A 22,224-nucleotide genomic window follows, 5' to 3' on the forward strand; every position below is an offset into this window, starting at 1 on the left:
ATTCTCTCTTCTCTAAAGAAGAAGATTCAGAGAGATGATGAGGTCTGCTTAGCCACTCTTCTGGCAGAAAAGAGGAAGAAGAAGAAGTTTCCTGAAGAAAGCACCTCTGCCGTCCCCATCTCAGGCAAGAAAAAGAAAAAGGAAAAGATGGGCATGATTAAGAAACGCAAAAAGAAGTCCGCTCAGACCCCCTTGTCTCCTGTTGTTGAGGAACAGGTGGTTGAAGAAGAAGAGTCAGTTGTCCCTCTTGGTTTGGGAAATAAGAGGTCTGTAGGAGGGCAAAAGCTGCCGAAGAATATCCCCGCTGCTCCCATGGATAACGTCTCCTTCCACAAAGAAGATGGTGTACTCAAGTGGAGATATGTGTACCATCGCGCCATTTTTCCTGAAAAGGAATTATCCACTGAGGCGCTGAAAATTGATGCCATTATGGAGCTCCTTCACGACGCAGAGATGCTGAGGACGGTCACTGGCATTGGGGTGTTCTATCCGGCGCTGGTAAAAGAATTCATTGTTAATCTCTCCTCTTCCTTTGATTCTCCAGAAGACCCAGAGTTCAGGAAAGTCTTTGTCAGAGGTCACTGTTTTGAGATCTCTCCTGATGTGATCAACAAGTTTTTGGGCCGTGGCAAGATCATCACAGCTGATCGAGTACCTTCTCTGGACATCATCGTGCAAGAAATCACTGGAAATGAGACCAAGGTCTGGCCTTCAAAGGGAACTTTGCCCTCTGCCGAGCTTACTGTCAAGTACTCCGTCCTGTATCTCATTGGCATCGCCAACTGGGCTCCCTCCTCTCATGGGTCCAGCATCACTGCAGATCTCGCTCGGCTCATTTTTCAGATAGGTACTCGCTCCTCTTTCGACTTTGGTGATTTTTTTTTTTATCACTTGGCAAAACATGCCAAGTCTTTTGCAGTAAAACTTCCCATCGGTTTTCCCTCTCTCATCACTGGGATCCTGCTTGATCAAAACAAGAACATCTTGAGGAGTTCAGATGTGGTGGGTAAACGTCTTGGTGCTCTTTCCTTCAGTCCCAAATTATTTGAAGGGAAACATGTTCAGGATCTTGTCAGAACTTCTGACGAGATATCTGACGCCCCTGCGAGCAATCTTCACTTGAGTTCCATGACAGAAGATGTTCAAAGAAAAGTGGTGAAGGAACTTCTTGAAGAGGTTGAGATTCTGAAAAAGACCATCGAGACTCTCTCCTCCAGGAAAGTCAAGTGTGAAGCTCTTATCAAGGACCTTACTGCTCCGAGCTCTGCTACCTCTTCTCTGCCAGGTCAAACCGTTGGGTCTCATGTCTCTGAGGCCGCTGAAGATTCTGAATCTGAAGACGATGTTTATGTCTCTGAGAATGATCAGGATATTATTGGTTGATTCTTTTTTGGTCTGTAATATTCTCTTTTCAAGACATTTTTTTTGCTTCTGCTCCTGTGTGCTTCAGACTAATGTGTTTCGTTTCGATGTTTTGTAAGACAGCTTTATCGTACTTTTTTCTGATAAATAATATGTTGTTCTCCTAGTTCTCATTCCATTTTCAGGCTGTTGTTCCTCCCTCTGTATTGGTCGATCCTTGTCTTTGGTATCTTTTTGAGGCAATCAGGGGGAGAGGCGTAATGAGGTCATTTATTTTGACTCTCTTTCTGGTTATGACGCTTGTATGAGAACTGGTCCTGGAAGTGCTTGCCTAAAAAATAGCCAAAGGGGGAGATTGTTGTTACGTTGTTTTGTTGGCTTTATTTTTTAGTGCAAGTGGTATGGAAAGATGTCGGGTGTTATGTTTCCACTCCTGGTTTGACATCTTTCCTCGTGTGTGCAGACAGTATTTCAAGCAAGTTTCCAGTTTTGACAGATTGCTTCGCTGGTGACTTATTGCTGTGTTATTGCCTCGCTGCTGTCTTCATTGCAAGATATCTGCCTCGCTGGAGCCTTCATTACAAGATATTCTTCGCTGCTATCTTCATTGCACGAATATTCACCTTGATGGAGTCTTTACTTTGTGATATTCCCTTGAGGCCGGGTAAGGAAACCCGAGATATCTTCCAGGATTGTCCAGCTGCTATAAAAGCCATGCGCTCTCCCTTAGCAGCCTCGATACTTTTGATCAAACACTCAGAGCTCTTAGACGTGCAAGACCGGCGGACTGGGAGGCTGTGTGTTTTGGTTTTAAGTGGTGTATTCTCTCAAACACTATTCCACAGATTGAATGTATGTGAGAGTTGGGTTCTTGTGCTTTTCGTGATTGAAGGTTCACGTATCACTGAAGACTGAAGGTCATCCGAGCCAGGAGGTTGCTCGAAGAGTGGAATTGAGACGGAGCTCAAATTCAGGGGGAGTCCCTGTCTAGGTGATCACTGGTAGTAATAGTCTCTAGGTTTTATTGATTTGTTGATTGTAATCAGATATAACCTTGTGTGTACTATTGACTACAAGATAGTGAAAATCCTTTCCACTGGCAGCGTGCCCCCAGATGTAGGTGTGTTTCACCGAACTGGGTAACCATATCGTGTGTACTTTGTTTACTGCACTTTTTGTTGTTTATCCATATCTGTGTTCAAGCAAGTTGTCGGACACATTGTCAACACATTGTGTGCGATATCTTGCCTTTGCAACTAATCAAAATTTCAAAATTAATTAATTTTATTTATTTTTAAATGATAATAAGCTACTATAATCATTTTTAAACAAACAGAAAGACTGTGATTAGCATTTGTATATAGATAAGTGGGGAGAAGAAAAAGAAAAAGAAAATAATAAAGTCAATTATTCAAAAAACAACCATGAAATTAATGAATTTATTTATTTTTAAATATATTTTCTGTTAAAGTGCATTTTTATTTTTATCGATTAATAATTCAAGTGGTTAATTTTCAATTATTAAGCAAACGTTGATTAAAATATATTTACAATGCTTCAAAAAGAACTATTTAGCTATAGTGTCCTTAATTTATATGATAATTAATAAATTTTATTTAGAAATAAAATCTAAATTTAAGGGCACCAAAATAAATTTATTCACACAACTCCCAAAATTTATTGATCGGTTAGTCAAAAATATATGAGACCGGTTTTTTCCCTTTTCTTATTGCCTAAAGCTTCCAAATAGGTTGAGCATTTGCATAGTTTTTGAGTTTTTTCTAATGAGAAGGATTCTATGTTTTTTTTTTTTTTGAATAATACGGATTTTTCATTAAAATTTGGTAAAAAACTCATCAATACAGGAGAATAACACATTAGTACATGGATTACCAAGACCTAAGTCGAGGTGAATCTAACACTAACTTCCGGTAAAAGTACGATATGTGCAAACTTCCGACATCGGGAAGAATTACAAGCACCAATAGAGCACACACGAGGCTCGTTAAAAAACCCAAAGAATGGCGATGGAAAAATCCAACCAAAATTGGTCTGATAACCACGAATAGGGTGGCTCTTCAACCTGCATAGATAAAAACCTAACAGGAAATCCACTACGGGAAAGGGAACTACGGCTAATCCGAGTCCAACACAAAACAAAGCATAACAATAAAAAGATAGGTCCATTCCAACACCAGAAAAACAAACTAAAAAACTAAAACCAAAACAAACTAAAAAAAGGCAGACACCCGCACCCAAGATCTGCAGCGAGCACGGCCGCGTCGCGAACGTCGACGAGCCACAACTGTCACTCGGCATCAAGCTTCGATGGCTTGATCCCGTGGCACGGAGCACCTCCAGCGATTCCATCCGGGAGGGACCATAAGGATCGGGGTCGACGGGACCACGTCGGAGCTTCGGATCTACACACGAGAGGGAGGGACTCGCTGTGCAGCTCCGAAAAACGCTAGTCCACACCGTCGGGGCTGAACCGGTGCCGGGGACGTCGACCGCAGAAGCTCTCCGGCTTGGAGAACCTTCGCCGGCGAGGGTGGCTTCCAACGAGGGCGAGTGGGGCGTGAAGGAGCAGGAGCCACCGCAGCGTCTTGGTAGCTTGTCAACTCCCAAGCCACCGAGATCGGTGAGGATTCGCGAGGACCACCGGTGGAGGCGGTTCAGGGCACCGGAGATCTCTCGGAAAGACTCTTCATTCGCTCTCGAGACCTGCAAAAACCAAGACCGGGAGGAGCTCCCGAACAAGACCACACGAGGACAACCGGAGGAGCAGGCTTTCAGACCGGGGAAAAACGACGCGGGGTAGCACCCACAGCGAGAACGGGGGTCGGAGGGGGGAAGGAGACGGTTGATCGGAGTTGGTGTCGAACGCCCCCCAGGACCGACGCCGAGGTTGAGAGCACGCCGGCGAGCAGCATCCTGGGGGGCGGCGGCGGCTGCTACAAGGAGAAGAAGAAGTTTAGAGAGAAAAAACCATAGTTTCTAGAGAGAGAATGGGAGCTCGAATTTAAATGTGCTTTTTGAAGGATTCTATGTTTTAAAAATTAAAAATTTATCCGTACTTAAATTAATACAATTTAATAACATACCCCACTGGGCTCCACATGAGCGTGTATATATAAAATTATAAACACAACTCATATAACAGACAGATTAAAAACAAACAGAGAGAGAGTATTGATATGGAAGAAGGGACGTCAGCCGAGGGAAGCACCGTCTTAGCCCTGCCGGAGGACTGCCTATCTCACATCCTGTCGCTGACGTCACCACGGGACGCGTGTCGGAGCGCCGCCGTATCGTCGAAGTTCCGGTCGGCCTCCGAATCCGACGTCGTTTGGGAGCGATTTCTGACATCCCATGTGGACCACCACACCGACCACTTACTGCTCTCGTCCTTTAAATCTCCACCCACTTTCGCCTCCAAAAAGGCCCTCTTCTTTCACCTCTCTCATCTCCGTGCACTTATTTTCAAAATGTCATATACGGTGTGACATCATGACTACGTGTGTATTTAAAATATAATTTGTGTATGTGATTAATTATATATTTCATTTGTAAGTTTCTACTTTATTTATAAAACAATAAATAAATAAAATCTCTCTCTCTCTCTCTCTCTCTCTCTCTCTCTCTCTCTCTCTCTCTCTCTCTCTCTCTCTCTCTCTCTCTCTCTCTCTCTCTCTCTAGGTGCTACACATTTGCTTTCTTTCAATTCTTTATCACAATAAAACTAATAACAATATTGTGCCAACGGTTGGGCTCGTCCTTAAAAATGGCATAAAGCCATAAACCATTCCTAAAAAGGGGCTCAACCCAAAAACCTTTAAAAACCCAAAATAAAAAATCATGAAATGCACTCTCAATAAAACAACAAATATACCACTAATAAAAAAATTTAGATCGTTAATATTAAAATTTTATTAGTCTTAAATATTTTTATGTATATATAAAGTATAATTTTTATCTGAAAATAAATATTTTCAAATTTAAAATGGCTTTTTTTAAGGGGCCGGGCCAAACTCAGCCCTAGACCTAGCCCAAACCATTCGATCGTTCTGAAAAACACTAGATTGTAGGGGTGTTCATCAAAACCGCCAAACCGAACAACTCGATCATCCAAACTAAACCGCACTATTTTTTAAACCGCCCCATTAAAACCCGATGAAGTTTGGGTTGTAACCAACCCAAACCGCAATTGTTTCGGGTTGCTTTGGTTTTTTATAGTCGTGAGATTGGGTTGAACCAAACCAACCCGATAGTGTTAATTCTTTAATTTTTTAAGATTGCAAATACTTTATATGTACTATTGTTAAAAAAAAATATCATTTTTCTAATCATATTATAATTAAATAAAAAATACTCAGTATTATACTTTATTATTTGTGACTACATAAAAATTGGGTAGTTAAAAATATGCGTAAATTTATTTTAATATGTAAATTTTCTAAAGATAAGTAAAATTTTGATTTTATTTGACAAAACTTTTTAGATATAATATTCGTATATGATTTTCATTCGAGTTATAAAGTCATTTGTCGAGAATTATAATCCGAAAAAACCAACCCAAACCAACCCGATTATTTTCGGGTTGGTTTGGTTTGGTTTTACATCTCAATCGGGTTGGTTTGGATTTTAAAACTAAAAAATTAGTTGTAGCGGTTCGGATTGATAGCACATGAAAAACCCGACTAACCCAACCCGATTACACCCCTACTAGATTGGTATAAAACCTCTAAAAAAGAGGAGCGGAAAACTGAACTTAAAACATAATTATAAACTAAAATATATTGTGAATTTTATAAATGAAACTAATTAAATTATATTTTGATCCAAAACACGCCAATCAAAAGTAAAACAAGTTTATATATTTAAATCATGATTTAAAAAAAAAAATTATAACAAATGTTATTTTAGCTTTGTATGTATGCTTTAAATTGAGTATGTGTTAAATTTTATACAATAAAAATTTAAAAGGAGCAGAATGCTACAAAATCAATCGGTTAAGGAATAAATCCAAAAACATAGTTACTGACCAAAAATGCGACAATAACAGAAGATTAGGAAATAATTGTGCCAAAAATCTTTTTTAATTCAATGAAACTTCATTATCCCTAGTTTCAGCTAGAATCTCCCCGAAATAATAAAAAATAGCATCATCAATGTTCATTGCTCATCGTCATTATTAAATGGGTGATGTAGCTAAATAGCCAATTTAAAGTTATGAATTTGCAAAATAGCCAAGGTTTGTCTTAATTTAGTGAAATAGCTAAAATGTGCAACAATCTGGTTTTAAAAAAAAAAAAATTGACCCCAAGATTAATTTTTTTGAAAGTGATAAATTGCTTATAATAATCGTCAAAAAATTTAATCTTCGTTGTCGAAAAACTTTGGAAAACGTAAATTTGGCTACTTTGCTGAAAAGTTGAAACTTTGGCTATTTTGCTAATCAATAAGTTTCAAATGTCTATTTTGTACAATTTTTCCTTATTAAATATGCAATCTCATAAACATTTCTAGGGAAGCAACTAAACTAACAAATCTTATTACTTTAGATTTAGGACACATAGACTCGAAGAGGGAAATAAGAGTCTAATTAGGTCAATCCTTGTTTTTCTTTAGGTTGTCCATTGATATGCTAATTATCACTATATATATATATATATATATATATATATATATATATATATATATATATATATATGTTAAACACATTTTGAATTAGTATATAGAACCGTCTGGGGCTCGATCTAGGACTAGACCCTATGACTACATGTAGGTTAGGTGTGGTGAAGTTCTTCTCTTCTCATCGTTTTTGTCTCGTCGGCGAGTCTCCTTTGTGTCGTCGTATTTGTCTCACTCGTCTCGTTCTTTGGATCTTCGAGTCGTTTTAGTCTTGCGGTCTTTGGGTCTTCGACTTTTGGATCTTCAAGTCTTTGGGTCTTCTAGTTCTTCGTCAAGTTATGAAATTTTCGCTTCTTCGAGTCCTCAACCCTTAGGATTTCTCTTCGAGACCTTGCCTTCAACCCGTTAAACCTTTTTGAGACTTTGCCTTCAACCCGTAAACCTTCTTCTCTTCTCGTCGATTCTTGTCACCTCGTCAATGAATCTCATTCGTGCTTCTCTCTTTCGTCATGCTTGTCATTCTCGCCACGTTCTTTGTGTTCTTCGAATCTTCAATTTTCCAAGTCTTGAGATCTTCCGCGTTCTTCGTATTCTTTGCATTCTTTTTTGCGTTCTTGAGTCTTTGTTTTTTTAGTCTTCAACCCTTTGAATCACTCTTCAAAGCCTTGCCTTCAACCCGTGAAACTGCTTCCGAATCTTCATCTTCAATCCTTAATCTCTACTGAATCCTTGCCTTCAACAGTTTGATCTATTATTCAAGCCTTCACGTCATTGTGTTATTCACGTTCTTCTTGTTCCTTGTCGTTCTTGGATCTTAAAGTCCTTCATGTTCCTCGTCGGGTCTTCAAATCCTTGCACCTTTACCTAAGCACAAGAAAACGTGAATCTAGAGGGAGACAGAGGGTTTTCCCTCGGCGCACGCTCTGACGCTCAACATTAGTCGTGTTGTATTGTGTTCTTGGTGAACGATTTGTGCTCATCTCTGTGCTTTCTAGAGAGAGAGAGAAAGAGAGTCGGGGTGTGATTTTGATTAAGTTTTCACAGGTAGAGAGAACTTACCTTGAGAGAAAGATAAGAGGGGTATTTATAGAGTCATGAGACTTGTCTTGGTTATGAGTTGAAGGAAAGAGAGGTTGGAGGCGAGTTTTGCCTTGTGGCAAGTGGAGTTGCTGGTAAAGGCTCTCTTGGAGGGGGCCTAGTTGGAGAAAATGATGGTTGGAGGCCAACCATGGGGTTGGCTGCACAAGAAGGTAGCCATTAGGTATAGTGGCATCACCAGGTTGGCGATGTGGCAGTTTGGCATCGCTAGTTGGCAGCATGGTAGGTAGCGACACCAGGTTGGTGACAAGACTTGTTTGGTGGCAAAAATGAGTTGGCGGAAAAATTCATTTGGTGGCCAAAATAGGTTAACGGCAAGATTCATTTTGTGGTTAAAATGGGTTGAAGGGAAAACTTATTTTGTGGCTAGAATGGGTTGAAGGCGAAGCTTATTATGTGGTTAAGATGAGTTGAAGGAAAATTTTATTTTGTGGCCAAAATGGGTCGGCGGAAAGGCATGTTTGGTGGTCAAAATAGGTTAGCGGTAAGGCTCATTTGATGGTCAAAATAGGTTGAAGGTAAATCTTATATTGTGGAAAAAATGGGTTGGCGACGAGACATGTTTGGTGTCCAAAATGGGTTGGCGGTAAGTCTCATTTGATGGTCAAAACGGCTTGAAGTCAACGCTCATTGGTGCCCAAAATGAGTTGAAAGAAAATCTTATTTAGTGGTCAAATTGAGTTGAAGGCAAATCTTTTTGGTGGCCAAATGAGTTGAAGCTAAACATTAGGTTGAGGGCATGGCCCGAGTTGAAGGCAAGCGTTAGGTTGGAGGCATGACCCGAGTTGAAGGCAAGTGTTAGATTGGAGGCATGATCCGGATTGAAGGCAAGCATCAAGTTGAAGGCAACACCCGAGTTGAAGACAAGATTCCGGTTGAAGGCAACTCAGGTTGAACGCAAGACTCGCATAGCAAGCAAGAGTCAGGGGTGACTCGAGGTTTGACCAATTTACTTTGCTAATGGGGTTGGACTTTATGCATGGGCTTGTTTGTTGTTTTTGTCTTCGGAGAGTCATTTTTATCTTGTGAAAGTGACGGCATTACAATATACACACATCGTATTTCTAAAACCCTCCAAGTTATTATCTTCCAACATCTCAGCTTCTTTGTGCTCTGGCTGCCCACTGTTCGTAGATATGTCTTCCGGTTCTTGAGCCATGCATTGATTCGTACCAATACTTACTCTATTGTATGACTTTGTTTCGTGAAGCGAGTTAAGTTTTGAAATAACCAACTTTCTTCAAGTATCGTTGCTACTTTGAGGATGAACGTGCTAGCTCTACCTCCAACCATGTTGACATGTTTATTAGTCTATAAAACCGCCTTAATCAAAGCCTTATTTGACTCTTGTATTCACCTTAAACAACAATTAATAATAATAATAATAATAATAGTTGGTACACCATTATTAGTAGTGAAACATTGATAGAACCATTAAGAAAAGAAAAATTAAACGGACTAGTCAATCTCAAACGTTAATATTACAAAGTAGCCAACGTTTCAAGATTTTAAGCAAAACAGCAAATTTTGATGATGTGACAACTAATTCAAAACTTGCATTCTAATCTTGCTCTTTTGTTATTGGAATCAGTTTCTTTTGTTTAAACCGATTAAATATTTGGTGTAGCTAATTGTGAGAATCTTTTTTTTTTTACTTTAGGGTTTATTAACTATAGCAATTATTTTATTTGAACTTTTTTTGGGCAGCTTCGTTCTTTTTTACACGATTAAGTTGCTCTTATATATTCAGAAGTTTTGCTCTCTCTCTCTCTCTCTCTCTCTCTCTCTCTCTCTCTCTCTCTCTCTCTCTCTCTCTCTATATATATATATATACATATATATATATATATACATATATATATATATATATCATCAGTTGGTAATGGCGAGGCTTAGGGTTATGGATATATAGGGATGTTGCTTAAGTTTTTGTTCCCGACAACATAGATCTACGTCGAGAAGGCTATGACTTTGGGAAATTTTTGTTTGAACAGGTTGTGAGGCATGTTGGCTCAGAAGCTATCAAGCCGCCTATCGCAGTATGTCTGTCTCTATTGTGTAGCCTTGTCCTCAAACAGCATCCAAATGTTGTGAAGGAGGAAGAGTTGAAATCTTCTCTAATTACTCCAGGGAAGATATCTTTTAGCTACAAGTTGTTTCAGCCTCACTATGCTCCTGACATCTGATATGTGCGTTAATCACGCGGAAAACTCCTATTTTCCCGATTAAATCCAAGCTTGTTATCGAGTATTTGTGATGTTTTTTGTGTGTTTTTGAGAGACTTGTAGGTTTTAGAGGCCAATGAGGTATTAATGAGGTTAGTAGAGCATCACGTGAAGCAACGGAGCCATTTTGAGAAGATTCGAAGACTTTTCGCCAAGTTAGAGCAAAGAAGAAATACAACGTGCTCTTGTGAACAATTCTGAGTGTTTGAAGTAAACATTTTGGACGATCCAATTTAATGATTGGATAGAGCTCTCTCTTAGCTTTCCAACGCATGTTTATTTGCAAGAATCGAGCATCGGAGCTAGGAGTTATGGCCGTTACAAAATCGGTGCGCGCGGGAAGAAAAAGCGCGCGGCGCGACCCTAAGGGGTCGCGCCGCGATGTTCCGAAAATCGCCGAAATCGATCTCCGAGCATGAAGCGCGGAACGCGAGGTCTTCCGGGATGTCAACCTCGCGGCGTGACCCTAGAACTACGCGCCGCGAGGTCCGCCGAGACAAAAAAAGAGGAAACGCGGATTTGGAGTCGATCTGAGCCATTGGATCACTTTTAATTACCCAATCTCTTCCGAAAATCAAGAGAAACCCAAGGATTTTGACCTAGGCCTATAAATACACCTCTCAATCTCTTGTTTAGGACTTTTGGCACATTTTCATTGTTTTTCTTAGTGTTTGGGAGAGATAGAGAGAAAGAGGAGAGCCGTTCTTCATCAATTCCCGCCAATTACAGTTTTCTTCTTCTCTTTTACTCTTGAACTCCCGTATTTTAATTTTCAATTTAGTTTTCAATTATGGTTTCTTCTTCTTCTTTTTCTTTTATTTTATTTTTGTTTTCTCGCTACGTCATGAACTAATTCCATTAAGGACTATGGCGTAGCGGGTTTAGGATACGGTTATGGATATGATTTAATATATTGAAATTCAATTTCCATTCTCTATTGCTTTGCTTAATTCAAATCCGTTTTTAATGCTTGATCGAGATTAGCTACCTTGTTCATGATTTTATACTTCAACTTGATGCTTGAGAAAGATTAGGTTGTTAGTGTTTTGGTTTGAATTACTATGATGCATGCCTAGGCTAGAGATAGTTAGGTTGCCATAGAATCGTGTGGATGCTCTTGATATGAATGCATGTTTTTGTTAGGGATTGAGATCGAGAGAAGATTTTCCTAGCTTTGACATAGGTTGTTAGATGCTCGAGAGAGATTTAGCAATATTATTCTGTGAGTATGGTTAGCAAAGTGTAGTGAGTTGATTATTGATTGTGCGTCAAGTTTGCGTATCCAAACCGTTGAATAAACCCGTGAAGCCTTGGTCCTTAGCCTCTCTTTCTGCTTACAACTTTTATTTGATTATTTTGTTATTTAAGTGTTTTAAAACTTGTCAATAATTTGTGACATCTTTCCATCTCCTCTTTAGTTCAATTCGTGCTAGTTGATTTGTTTGTTAATTAAGCTTGTTCCTCGTGGGATCGACACTCGTACTTAATACACTATATTACTTGAGCGACACGTGCACTTGCGCGCGTAAAAATCGCAACAAGTTTTTGGCGCCGTTGCCGGGGAGCAATTTTTAATTGCAATTCAATTAACTAGATTTCAATTTGAACATTCTTTTATTTTCTGTGTCTCACCTGTTTTTGCATTTTCTTTCTCTTTTGAAGGTTGATGCGAAAAGACGGTGATTCGAGTCTCCTTCCGATAGATTCCGAAATCGAGAAAACGTGCAAGAGAAATCGAAAGGAAAAGAAGCAAAACATAGACGAGGAAGTCAGTGAAGAAGAGATCATGGCCAACGAAGAGAGACCACTCCTCGACTATGTGTTACCCACCACTCAAGGGTATCACCCGGCCATTGTCAATCCGGCCATCGGAGGGAACCAAAGCTTCGAGATCAAGACGGGGACGATCAACATGATCCAGCAAAATCAATTCTCCGGAGCCCCGAATGAAGATCTGAACGAGCACATCTCCAACTTCAACGAGTTGTGCGAGACATTCCAGATCCACAACGTCAACGCGGACGCCATCCGACTCCGATTGTTCCCATTTTTTGTTCGTGACCGGGCAAAAGCATGGCTCAACTCGCTTCCCCCCGATTCCATCACCACATGGGAAGGGCTGTGCAACACCTTCCTCACCAAGTTCTTCTCGTTCGAGAAGACGGCCCGCCTAAGAAACGCCATTCACAGCTTCGCACAAATGGACGGCGAGTCCCTCCACGAAGCATGGGCACGCTTCAAGGAGATGCTCCGAAAATGTCCTAACCATGGGGTCATGTTGCCGGTCCAACTACAAACATTCTACTACGGACTCCTCAACTCGACGAAGACCTTAGTTAACACCGCCGCGGGAGGCACGGTGCTAACTAAGACGCTATCGGAGTTCCTAGCTCTCCTTGAAGAATAAGCGCGCTCCAACGACCAATGCCCGGTAGAGAAGAGAATCATGAAGGCCGGTCCCGCCACTGCTCAAGCCACGACAGCCACAATTGATCTAGAGACAGTGCAACAAATGGCAACGGAGATGGAAAATCTCCGGAAGGAGTTGAGAGAGATGAATGAGATGAAAGCTACCGTGAACGCCATGCATACAACTCGGGAGCCATGTTTTTGGTGTAACGGACCACACTACACCGACGATTGCCCTCAAGCGAACAATGTCCACCCCGAGAATGCCAATTACGTGGGGAACTACAACAACATGCCCCCGTTCCAAAACTCCAACAACTACAACAATGGAGTCTGGAACAACCAATACACCCACGGGTGGAGAGAGCTACAACAACAACATGTATTCCTACAAAACCGGCCTCCACCGGCGCTCCAAAATCAACAAGAGGGGCAACAACAAGGGTTTCAACCGCGTCAACAACAAAATCAGCCTGCTCCCAAGGACAAGCTAGAAGAACTCCTCACCTCTTTCATCACCGAGTCTCGAACGCGAATGACAAATCAAGAGGCGCAAATCAAGAGCCTCGAGACGACGGTGGGGCAACTAGCGAAGGATTTCCATGCGAGAACCCAATAGAGCATTGCAACGCTATCTCACATCATCATGTTGCAGCTGTCGAAAACTCGAAGAAAGATAAGGGAAAAGCTGTCCCGATCGCTATAGCTCCGAAACCACCATTGCTGGTCCACATCCACGAGCCGCCACATCCGCTCCCGCAAATCACCACACTGGCACTTTCCGTGGAATGTAGCGCGCTTCTATAACAAGAACTTTTACCAAAATTGGAGGATCCCGGCCAATTCCCGCTGCCATGCACTATTGGAGACATCCGCATCGACAACGCTTTGTGCGATCTAGGGTCGGGCATTAACCTCATGCCTGTGGCCATCTTCAACAAGCTGAAAGTGGGTGAACTAAAACCCACGCGCACCATTCTCCAACTGGCGGACCATTCCGTAAGGTATCCGCACGGCTTCGTGGAAGACATCTTCGTCAAAGTCGGAAAATTCACTTTCCTTGCTGATTTCTACATCATCGACATGGACGAGAACCGCGACATCCCCATACTCTTGGGACGAAGTTTCTTAGCCACATGTGGTGCTCTCATCGACATGACAAAAGGTGAACTGAAGACGCGAGTGAAGAATGAAGAAGAGACGTTCGGGATCTACAAAGCCCGAAAGCGCGAAAATGAGAAAGAAGGGGTTGTCTTCCTCAAGACAGACGAAGTCAAACCTCTGCCGCTCCTATCACCACCACGTACTCCTCCAGACAAAACTTTGAAGGGCAAGAGAAGGGATGCGACGCTGAAATCACCAATCAAACCGACGCGAGAACAATGGCCAACACCGTTTAAAGAGGTGTGGAAGGAAACAGAGCACCAGAACGAAAATGAAGAACCTCCGCCGCTTGAGCGCGGCGGCCATGAGTAGGGGCGTTCGACCACCCCCGCAAGGTAAGTCCCTCTATCCATGTTTTTCACAATTACATTGGGGTCAATGTAAGTTTTAAGTTTGGGGGGGATAATTGTTTGTCTTGCGGGGGATTTTTGTACATTAGTACCTAATTTTCTAGGTTGTTTTTTTTTTGTTTTTTTTTTGTTTTAGGATAATTGGTAGAAATTGGTGTTTTGTGTGCTTTAACTGACTCAATAAATGTTTGCCGATGATATGGATAGTCTTAAGCCGTAGACATGTGAAAAAAATCCGTGAATTACCGAGTGAAAAAGAATCTTGTTGAGTTTTGTGTTATCACTTAAAGCCCGAATAATGTTTGTCTCGATGCTTAGACGACATTGAGTAGTAGTCTAACTCAGTTCTGAAAAGTGACCACCGAACACACTAAGAACCTTTTCGAATCTCTAGTCGAAGCAAAATTGAGCGCACATTGATCTAGTAAGAATGATATAGGCATTAGGAATGACCCGTCGAGCCAAAAAGTCAACCCGAGAATATTTATCAATTAGAACCCACTCACAAAAAGCCAAACGATTTACCCTTCTCGATACTTAGTCAGAAAAAGCCGAGCCAATAATTTTGAAATCCCACAAAGAACCTCATTGACTTTAGCGACTCTTGAGTGACATTGTTGAGTAAATTTTTTTTTCTATTTTATGACATGTTCTCCGACTCGTCTCTACATATTACATTGTCCACTAGACACACCACGCCGGTGATTATTTATATCGTTATGCAAAAAAAAAAAAAAAAGCAAAAAAAAAAAAAATCTAAAAAAAAATAGAAAAAGAAAAAAAATGTTTATTTATGTCATACATTTTTATTTTGGCGTGGTGTTCTATGTTTTTGTTTTAGAGACTTGTCGCTTATTGTTGTTGAGTTGAAGTTTGGGGGGGAAAATATGGGAAATAAAAGACTAAGTAAAACGTTCGTGTTAGGCGAAATTTGATGCCAAGAACGTGGGGATGGGTGAGTGAATGAGCTTTGTATGAGGGTTGTGATTTTGGTGAGAGATTTGAGTCGCTAAGGTCGATGTTTGAGCTACTAAAAATTCCATTCCGTACCTTTGACCCTAGCCTAAAACATTACAAGCCTTTAAGACCTATTGACGAGCTAGGAATGACATGTGCGCATTAGTGGAGATCAAGGGTGGAGAGAAGGCTTATGGTGTGTCGAATCGAATAAACTATCATTCACAGAATCGATTCTTGTGGTCGCATATTAGGATTGTGAAAGGGTACGAGACTTGGGAATCGAAAGCTAATCGAGACAAAATAACATTGCAAACGGCTTGAGCTAACACGAACTTGTATGGACTCTTTTACATTTGGTAGTTGACTTAGAGTTTAAAACCATGGATTTCCGTGTAGATATAAGTCTAGAGGTTTGAAATTGAGGCAAATATGAGTCAGTTATTTTACTTAAAGCATTGAGATTTACCAATTTAGTGTAGGTAACTTCTTTTGTGTGTTTTATTTTGTGTTATTTGTTTTGTTGCTTGAGGACAAGCAACGATTTAAGTTTGGGGGTATTTGATAGGTGCGTTAATCACGCGGAAAACTCCTATTTTCCCGATTAAATCCAAGCTTGTTATCGAGTATTTGTGATGTTTTTTGTGTGTTTTTGAGAGACTTGTAGGTTTTAGAGGCCAATGAGGTATTAATGAGGTTAGTAGAGCATCACATGAAGCAACGGAGCCATTTTGAGAAGATTCGAAGACTTTTCGCCAAGTTAGAGCAAAGAAGAAATACAACGTGCTCTTGTGAACAATTCTGAGTGTTTGAAGTAAACATTTTGGACGATCCAATTTAATGATTGGATAGAGCTCTCTCTTAGCTTTCCAACGCATGTTTATTTGCAAGAATCGAGCATCGGAGCTAGGAGTTATGGCCGTTACAAAATCGGTGCGCGCGGGAAGAAAAAGCGCGCGGCGCGACCCTAGGGGGTCGCGCCGCGATGTTCCGAAAATCGCCGAAATCGATCTCCGAGCATGAAGCGCGGAACGCGAGGTCTTTCGGGATGTCAACCTCGCGGCGCGACCCTAGAACTGCGCGCCGCGAGGTCCGCCGAGACAAAAAAAGAGGAAACGCGGATTTGGAGTCGATCTGAGCCATTGGATCACTTTTAATTACCCAATCTCCTCCGAAAATCAAGAGAAACCCAAGGATTTTGACCTAGGCCTATAAATACACCTCTCAATCTCTTGTTTAGGACTTTTGGCACATTTTCAATGTTTTTCTTAGTGTTTGGGAGAGATAGAGAGAAAGAGGAGAGCCGTTCTTCATCAATTGCCGCCAATTACAGTTTTCTTCTTCTCTTTTACTCTTGAACTCCCGTATTTTAATTTTCGATTTAGTTTTCAATTATGGTTTCTTCTTCTTCTTTTTCTTTTATTTTATTTTTGTTTTCTCGCTACGTCATGAACTAATTCCATTAAGGACTATGGCGTAGCGGGTTTAGGATACGGTAATGGATATGATTTAATATATTGAAATTCAATTTCCATTCTCTATTGCTTTGCTTAATTCAAATCCGTTTTTAATGCTTGATCGAGATTAGCTACCTTGTTCATGATTTTATACTTCAACTTGATGCTTGAGAAAGATTAGGTTGTTAGTGTTTTGGTTTGAATTACTATGATGCATGCCTAGGCTAGAGATAGTTAGGTTGCCATAGAATCGTTTGAATGCTCTTGATATGAATGCATGTTTTTGTTAGGGATTGAGATCGAGAGAAGATTTTCCTAGCTTTGACATAGGTTGTTAGATGCTCGAGAGAGATTTAGCAATATTATTCTGTGAGTATGGTTAGCAAAGTGTAGTGAGTTGATTATTGATTGTGCGTCAAGTTTGCGTATCCAAACCGTTGAATAAACCCGTGAAGCCTTGGTCCTTAGCCTCTCTTTCTGCTTACAACTTTTATTTGATTATTTTGTTATTTAAGTGTTTTAAAACTTGTCAATAATTTGTGACATCTTTCCATCTCCTCTTTAGTTCAATTCGTGCTAGTTGATTTGTTTGTTAATTAAGCTTGTTCCTCGTGGGATCGACACTCGTACTTAATACACTATATTACTTGAGCGACACGTGCACTTGCGCGCGTAAAAATCGCAACAACATCAGCAGGACCATCACTGTGCGTGTGCCCCAGTCCTTCTCTTTAACATCAGAGGCTCCCACTGTGCCCCCCTTGTCATCTGAGCTGAGGTCCCTTGCTGCTTCTCAGAGGTAAACTCATGCACCTTGAAGATGTAATCTCGAGAGCCTCTAACAGAAAGGGGGATATTGAAGATGATGATGCCCTCCTCCACTAGCACAACCTCAAATGTTGACGTCCCTAATGATGTCAATCAAGCCCCTTCTACATCTACCTGATATGCCATTTAGAAGTACCACATAAACTTCTTTTATTTATTTATTTTTTTTGTAGTTTTTCTATTAGCTTTCCTCCTATAAGCTGTGGTTTGAGACTTGATTTTCTTATGCTTAAGTACGGTACTCTGGGATATTTCCTCTCTCTAGCCTCTTTTGACTTTCTTGAGGCAAAGATGGGGAGTAATTGTGATGTGTAATATTGCTTTTGAAACTTTCTTTGTTGTTGAAGACCTCTTGTATTGATATGCTTTCAATCTATGTTAGTCAATGTGACATGTAGATTTGTATTGTATTGAAGACTTCCCTGTCTTCCTAAATTGAGCTTCATGTTGATGAGTAAGTTTATGTGTTCATTGGACTTTGTGTGTATTGCCTACAAAAAGCCAATGGTAGAGCTTGGCAAAATTGTTGTTCTCTATGATGTTGAAAACATCAGTGTATAACATTAGGTGGGACGTGGATTTCTGCAGTCTGCTTTTTGTCTATTTTTCTTCCGCGCTTTCTTGATCATTCTACAAGCGGATTAGGAACCCTAGCCAATGACACTTAGATGTGGGTGTGTCATATAAAATGAATGTTTGCCTTTCTTGGTAGGGTTACACACTTAGGTTTTTGTGAGAGTTGTCATCGTCGAAAAACCTGGCCCTAAGTGTGCATTTTACTCTGTTGTCATTGAATGCCATTGTAGAGTTATTTTGGGTTGTTCTAATTATTGTAAAACACGCATTGTTATAAGCGTTGTTGAAACATTGGGAGAGTGAAAAGTGAGGGGAGCTCAAATACAGGGGGAGCCTGGGTTAGAAATCACTATGGTAGTTTTGAAGTTAGGAAACTTTGAAGGTGATCATCCATAGTTGTCCAATGTTGTACTTATACTAACGTCTAATGAAGTTCTCTTTTCACCGAGAATATCATTCCTCCAGAAATAGGCACGATTGGCCGAACTGGGTTATCAATTAGTTGTATCATTACTTATAGTTTATTCACTTTTCATAATCTCCTAAGTTGTTTCTTGTTAGAACATCCTAGGAGACATCACAAAAACATAACTTATACTTTTTCACAAGTCTATAAAATAATAATATATCAAGTCCCTAATTCAAGTATAGTGATTTAGATCTTAGTTTCATGGGGTTTATTTCATGCTAAAATTTATTTTTGGAAATTTAAAACATAAACTCATTTTAATTAATAATAAGGATATAAAAGTTTATCATTTAAATTTAAAGATTTAAATCTTAGTTTCTTGGAGTTTAAGGCATTGTATATGTCATTAAGTCTAGTTATTAGCTAAGTATATGGTTTTAAATTTCAAATTTTATTTAACATGCATATATAACATTTAGTGCAATGCTTTATAAATTAGAATTTATAATTTTAAATAGGATCAAATAAACTATGAGTATTAACAAATATAAAGAATATTAAAAATCAAACAAATATAAGTTGTAACTCAAAAACAAAATCATTGAGAAACAGTAATAAGAAAAAGGATTATTTGAGAAAGATTAATAGGAAAAAGGAGTGTAAAAATATTCTATCAAAGTTCGTTTGTTAATGATGCAATAACTATAGTCGACCATTTCTAAAACTAATTTTCTTTAATACATAATTAGAAAAACAATTAAAAAAATAAAATAATCCTTATTAATTAGAGGGGGCATGTATCATCAGTTTTTCACTAAATAATGCAGTTTTTTTAGAGTCTTACATATTTTTCATTAAAGCTCCCTCTAGATTAAATTCAATATTGTCAAATAATGTCTCTTTATTTCTTTCTTTTTTTTATTTTTTTTTTTTTCTTTTTTATGTTTAAGTTTCCCCAATTCGCTCGTCTAAGCTTTACGAGTTTGATTCAAGTTTCAACATGATCCAGCTTATCTTTCTCTGAAGGAAGTTCTCTTAATATTCTTCGTTGTTGGCAAGTCTCGTTCGCCAAACTTCGATCTTTTACTCCTTAAGATATGATACCATTATTAAATGTGCTATATGCAATTAGTTATATTCATATTTAAGCTTACGCCAACACATGACCATTGACATTTTCATCGCAAACAGCAATTTGACCAAGCCACTGATTATACAGATTTACAGACCACTATAAGAATTAAACAATCTATAAAATATGTTCATAACATGGTATTTGATTTTAACCAAATATTTAACAATAAAGTAAACAGAAATATAATATTATTGTATTTATTATGGCCGTTTGACCGTGGCTACAAAGCCAAGTACTTGTCTACCAAGAAAAAAAAGTCTCGTTGCCAGACATTCACAAACAACTATACAACCCCTACATATAAATATATATACACACACAGGCACTATACAGAGAGAGAGAGAGAGAGAGAGAGAGAGAGAGAGAGAATGGGAGAAGAAAAGTCGAGTTCGGAGAACATTTCATTAGCCCCCGAAAACTACGTATCCAAGGTACGTTCACTTTTTAGTTATTATTAGTTTCCTTCGGTTTCCAGCGAAAACATGCAGAGTTAGGATTTACTTTAATGAAATTGAGAAAGATAAAAGTAAAATAAAAAGGGTTAATAGTCTTAAAAGGGCTTTGATTGTAAACATTTATCGATTTATAAGATATTTTGTAAAACTGATAAATGGTAAAACTAAATTCATTATATACCGGGTTGGGCCCAGAGTGATAGCTTACCATAAGAATAACGTGTTTAAAGTTTTAAGTTGTAAACAGCCATTTTGTTTAATGTTTACAGTAATTTTTTTTTTTAACTGTTTCGACTATATTTAACTTTATTTATTATTTACAGTTTTATTCATAAGAAATATAAATTTTACCATTTGAAAAAATGCTTTTAAAGGATATAGAAATAAGCGTTATTTTTTAAATGTTATATCCTCAGAAAACAATTTTCGTAATTTTCTTTATATTCCTTATGTTTTATTTTATTGTAGCGGAAATTGCATTTGATACTTTTTTTTTAAATACATCACATAAATAACGTCTAAAGTTTTTATCGTTTAAGTAATTTTTTTGAAGTTATAAACAAGAACTAGTTATTTCCAGTTACATTTATAATAAAACAGTGACAGTAAATGCACAGGTTAAAATGGGCAAAAGTAGTAAACAACAAAAGCAATGACTATAAATTGAAAAAAAATTCTTGATCACCAATTGTTTTTTTTTTTTCTTCAATGGCAGCATTTTGCTATGGAGACATGGAACGGCAAAGTATGGTGCATGCTGGGGCCAAATCAGCTATTTATAAAATGGCATGACTACATAATCTCTGATCCTCAATATGTTGGAGAATTACCAGAACCTGAACCTATTGTCTCCAGGTGATCTTAAATTAGTGATCTCTAATTATGTTTAAAAAATCAGCTATTCAGATCTTGTCTAGAATAATCATATAGCAAGTATGATTTTGTGTGTCAAACCAAAAATAATTCATCACATTCATTTTGTGTACCATTTTTCATAAATCAATAAAAAAAAATTATACGAAATTGTCGTTTGAAACTAATTGATTAACAAATAGCTAAAATTTTACTCGCACATTTATTCATTATTAATTTTAACTGTTTCACTAACTATAGACAAACTTTAACTATTTTGCATATCTACTAATTTTAATTTAGCTATAACACCAAATTTTTTATATATATTAAAATTTTTAGAAAGATTTTATTTGTAATCCAAAGTGTAACACGTACGTATGCAGGTTTACGGAGATGCCTAACATTGAAAAAGTTACGGCTATGTTCATTGAAGGGAGAGTAAAGCTACGGATTTTGTCCCCCTTCACGCACTACATTGTTTACTTGATTTACGTGCCTCGTTTTTACATCTTCGACTACCACGAAATTAGGGTTTCTGTGAGATTCGTCGAGGAAGGAATCGCGGAGGAATTGACGAACTACATTCTTCATAAAGAGGTTTATGGCCACCCGCCCCGGCTCGGGAGAGATTATGTCCACCCGAGGAAAAGGGACGATGGGTGGACCGAAGTTGAGATCGGAGACTTCTTCACCGGTGACGGTCATCGAGAAAATGAGGTTGAGGCCCGCGTGTGGGAAACCGCAAATTACGGGTTATCGTCCAACGGACTTATTCTTCAAGGCATTGAGTTTCGCCCCAAAGAAATTATGTGATTTATTCTCTTACAAAATGCGCTTCTAGATAAGGTACTTTGTTCGTGTTTCCTTCTGCTACGCGGCGGCTTGTTATTGGAAATTCATATTTTTGTATGTGAAAGCAAGTATAAATAATATCATATATAGGCGCTCGTTAATGAGTATTGTATCCTCAAAACGTAATTTTTCCAAATGCATTTTGTTTTTTATACGTGCCCTTTAGTTGTAATTTCACTTAATATATACACACATATATATATATATATATATATATATATATATATATATATATTAATATGTATATATATATATATCCATGCAAAATATTATACACCTTTTTATATATCCCAACTTTTAATTTGTATCAAAGTTGGGATTTTCTCTCCACTTGTATCCATTTTCGTATGGGATCTTTATCCGGTGAGCTTAACTATTCAAGACATAACTATTCAAGACGAGTATTTTGACAATGACGGTTCAACACGAGAAGGGGTGTCCGGTGAAAACATTTAATA

General features: G+C 38.8%; 1 protein-coding gene and 1 non-coding gene across 2 annotated transcripts; one reads left to right on the forward strand and one right to left on the reverse strand.

The window, feature by feature from the left end:
• Window positions 1–12,486: 12,486 nt before the first annotated feature.
• Window positions 12,487–12,593, reverse strand: LOC149393891 (small nucleolar RNA R71). Its single transcript, XR_016299976.1, has one exon. It is a non-coding gene; the product is annotated as a small nucleolar RNA R71 (small nucleolar RNA).
• Window positions 12,594–19,948: 7,355 nt separating this feature from the next.
• Window positions 19,949–21,841, forward strand: LOC149393892 (F-box protein PP2-B10-like). Its single transcript, XM_089617387.1, has 3 exons — window positions 19,949–20,035; window positions 20,775–20,914; window positions 21,298–21,841. The coding sequence occupies exons 1-3, from the start codon at window positions 19,973–19,975 to the stop codon at window positions 21,725–21,727; spliced, it is 633 nt and encodes a 210-aa protein (XP_089473513.1). The 5' UTR covers window positions 19,949–19,972; the 3' UTR covers window positions 21,728–21,841.
• The last annotated feature ends 383 nt before the right edge of the window (window positions 21,842–22,224 follow it).

This window comes from Urtica dioica, chromosome 6, assembly GCF_054948205.1.
Source record: "Urtica dioica subsp. dioica isolate 48M chromosome 6, U.dioica_male_clone48M_v1_H2, whole genome shotgun sequence".
NCBI classification, from domain to species: Eukaryota; Viridiplantae; Streptophyta; class Magnoliopsida; order Rosales; family Urticaceae; genus Urtica; species Urtica dioica.

Excerpts from the sequence above, each read along its gene's own strand:
- LOC149393892 (XM_089617387.1), top strand. The coding sequence starts at position 19,973 with ATGGGAGAAGAAAAGTCGAGTTCGGAGAACATTTCATTAGCCCCCGAA. Across the intron at positions 20,036-20,774 it reads CCGAAAACTACGTATCCAAG|CATTTTGCTATGGAGACATG; the intron begins GTACGTTCACTT and ends CTTCAATGGCAG. Across the intron at positions 20,915-21,297 it reads CCTGAACCTATTGTCTCCAG|GTTTACGGAGATGCCTAACA; the intron begins GTGATCTTAAAT and ends GTACGTATGCAG.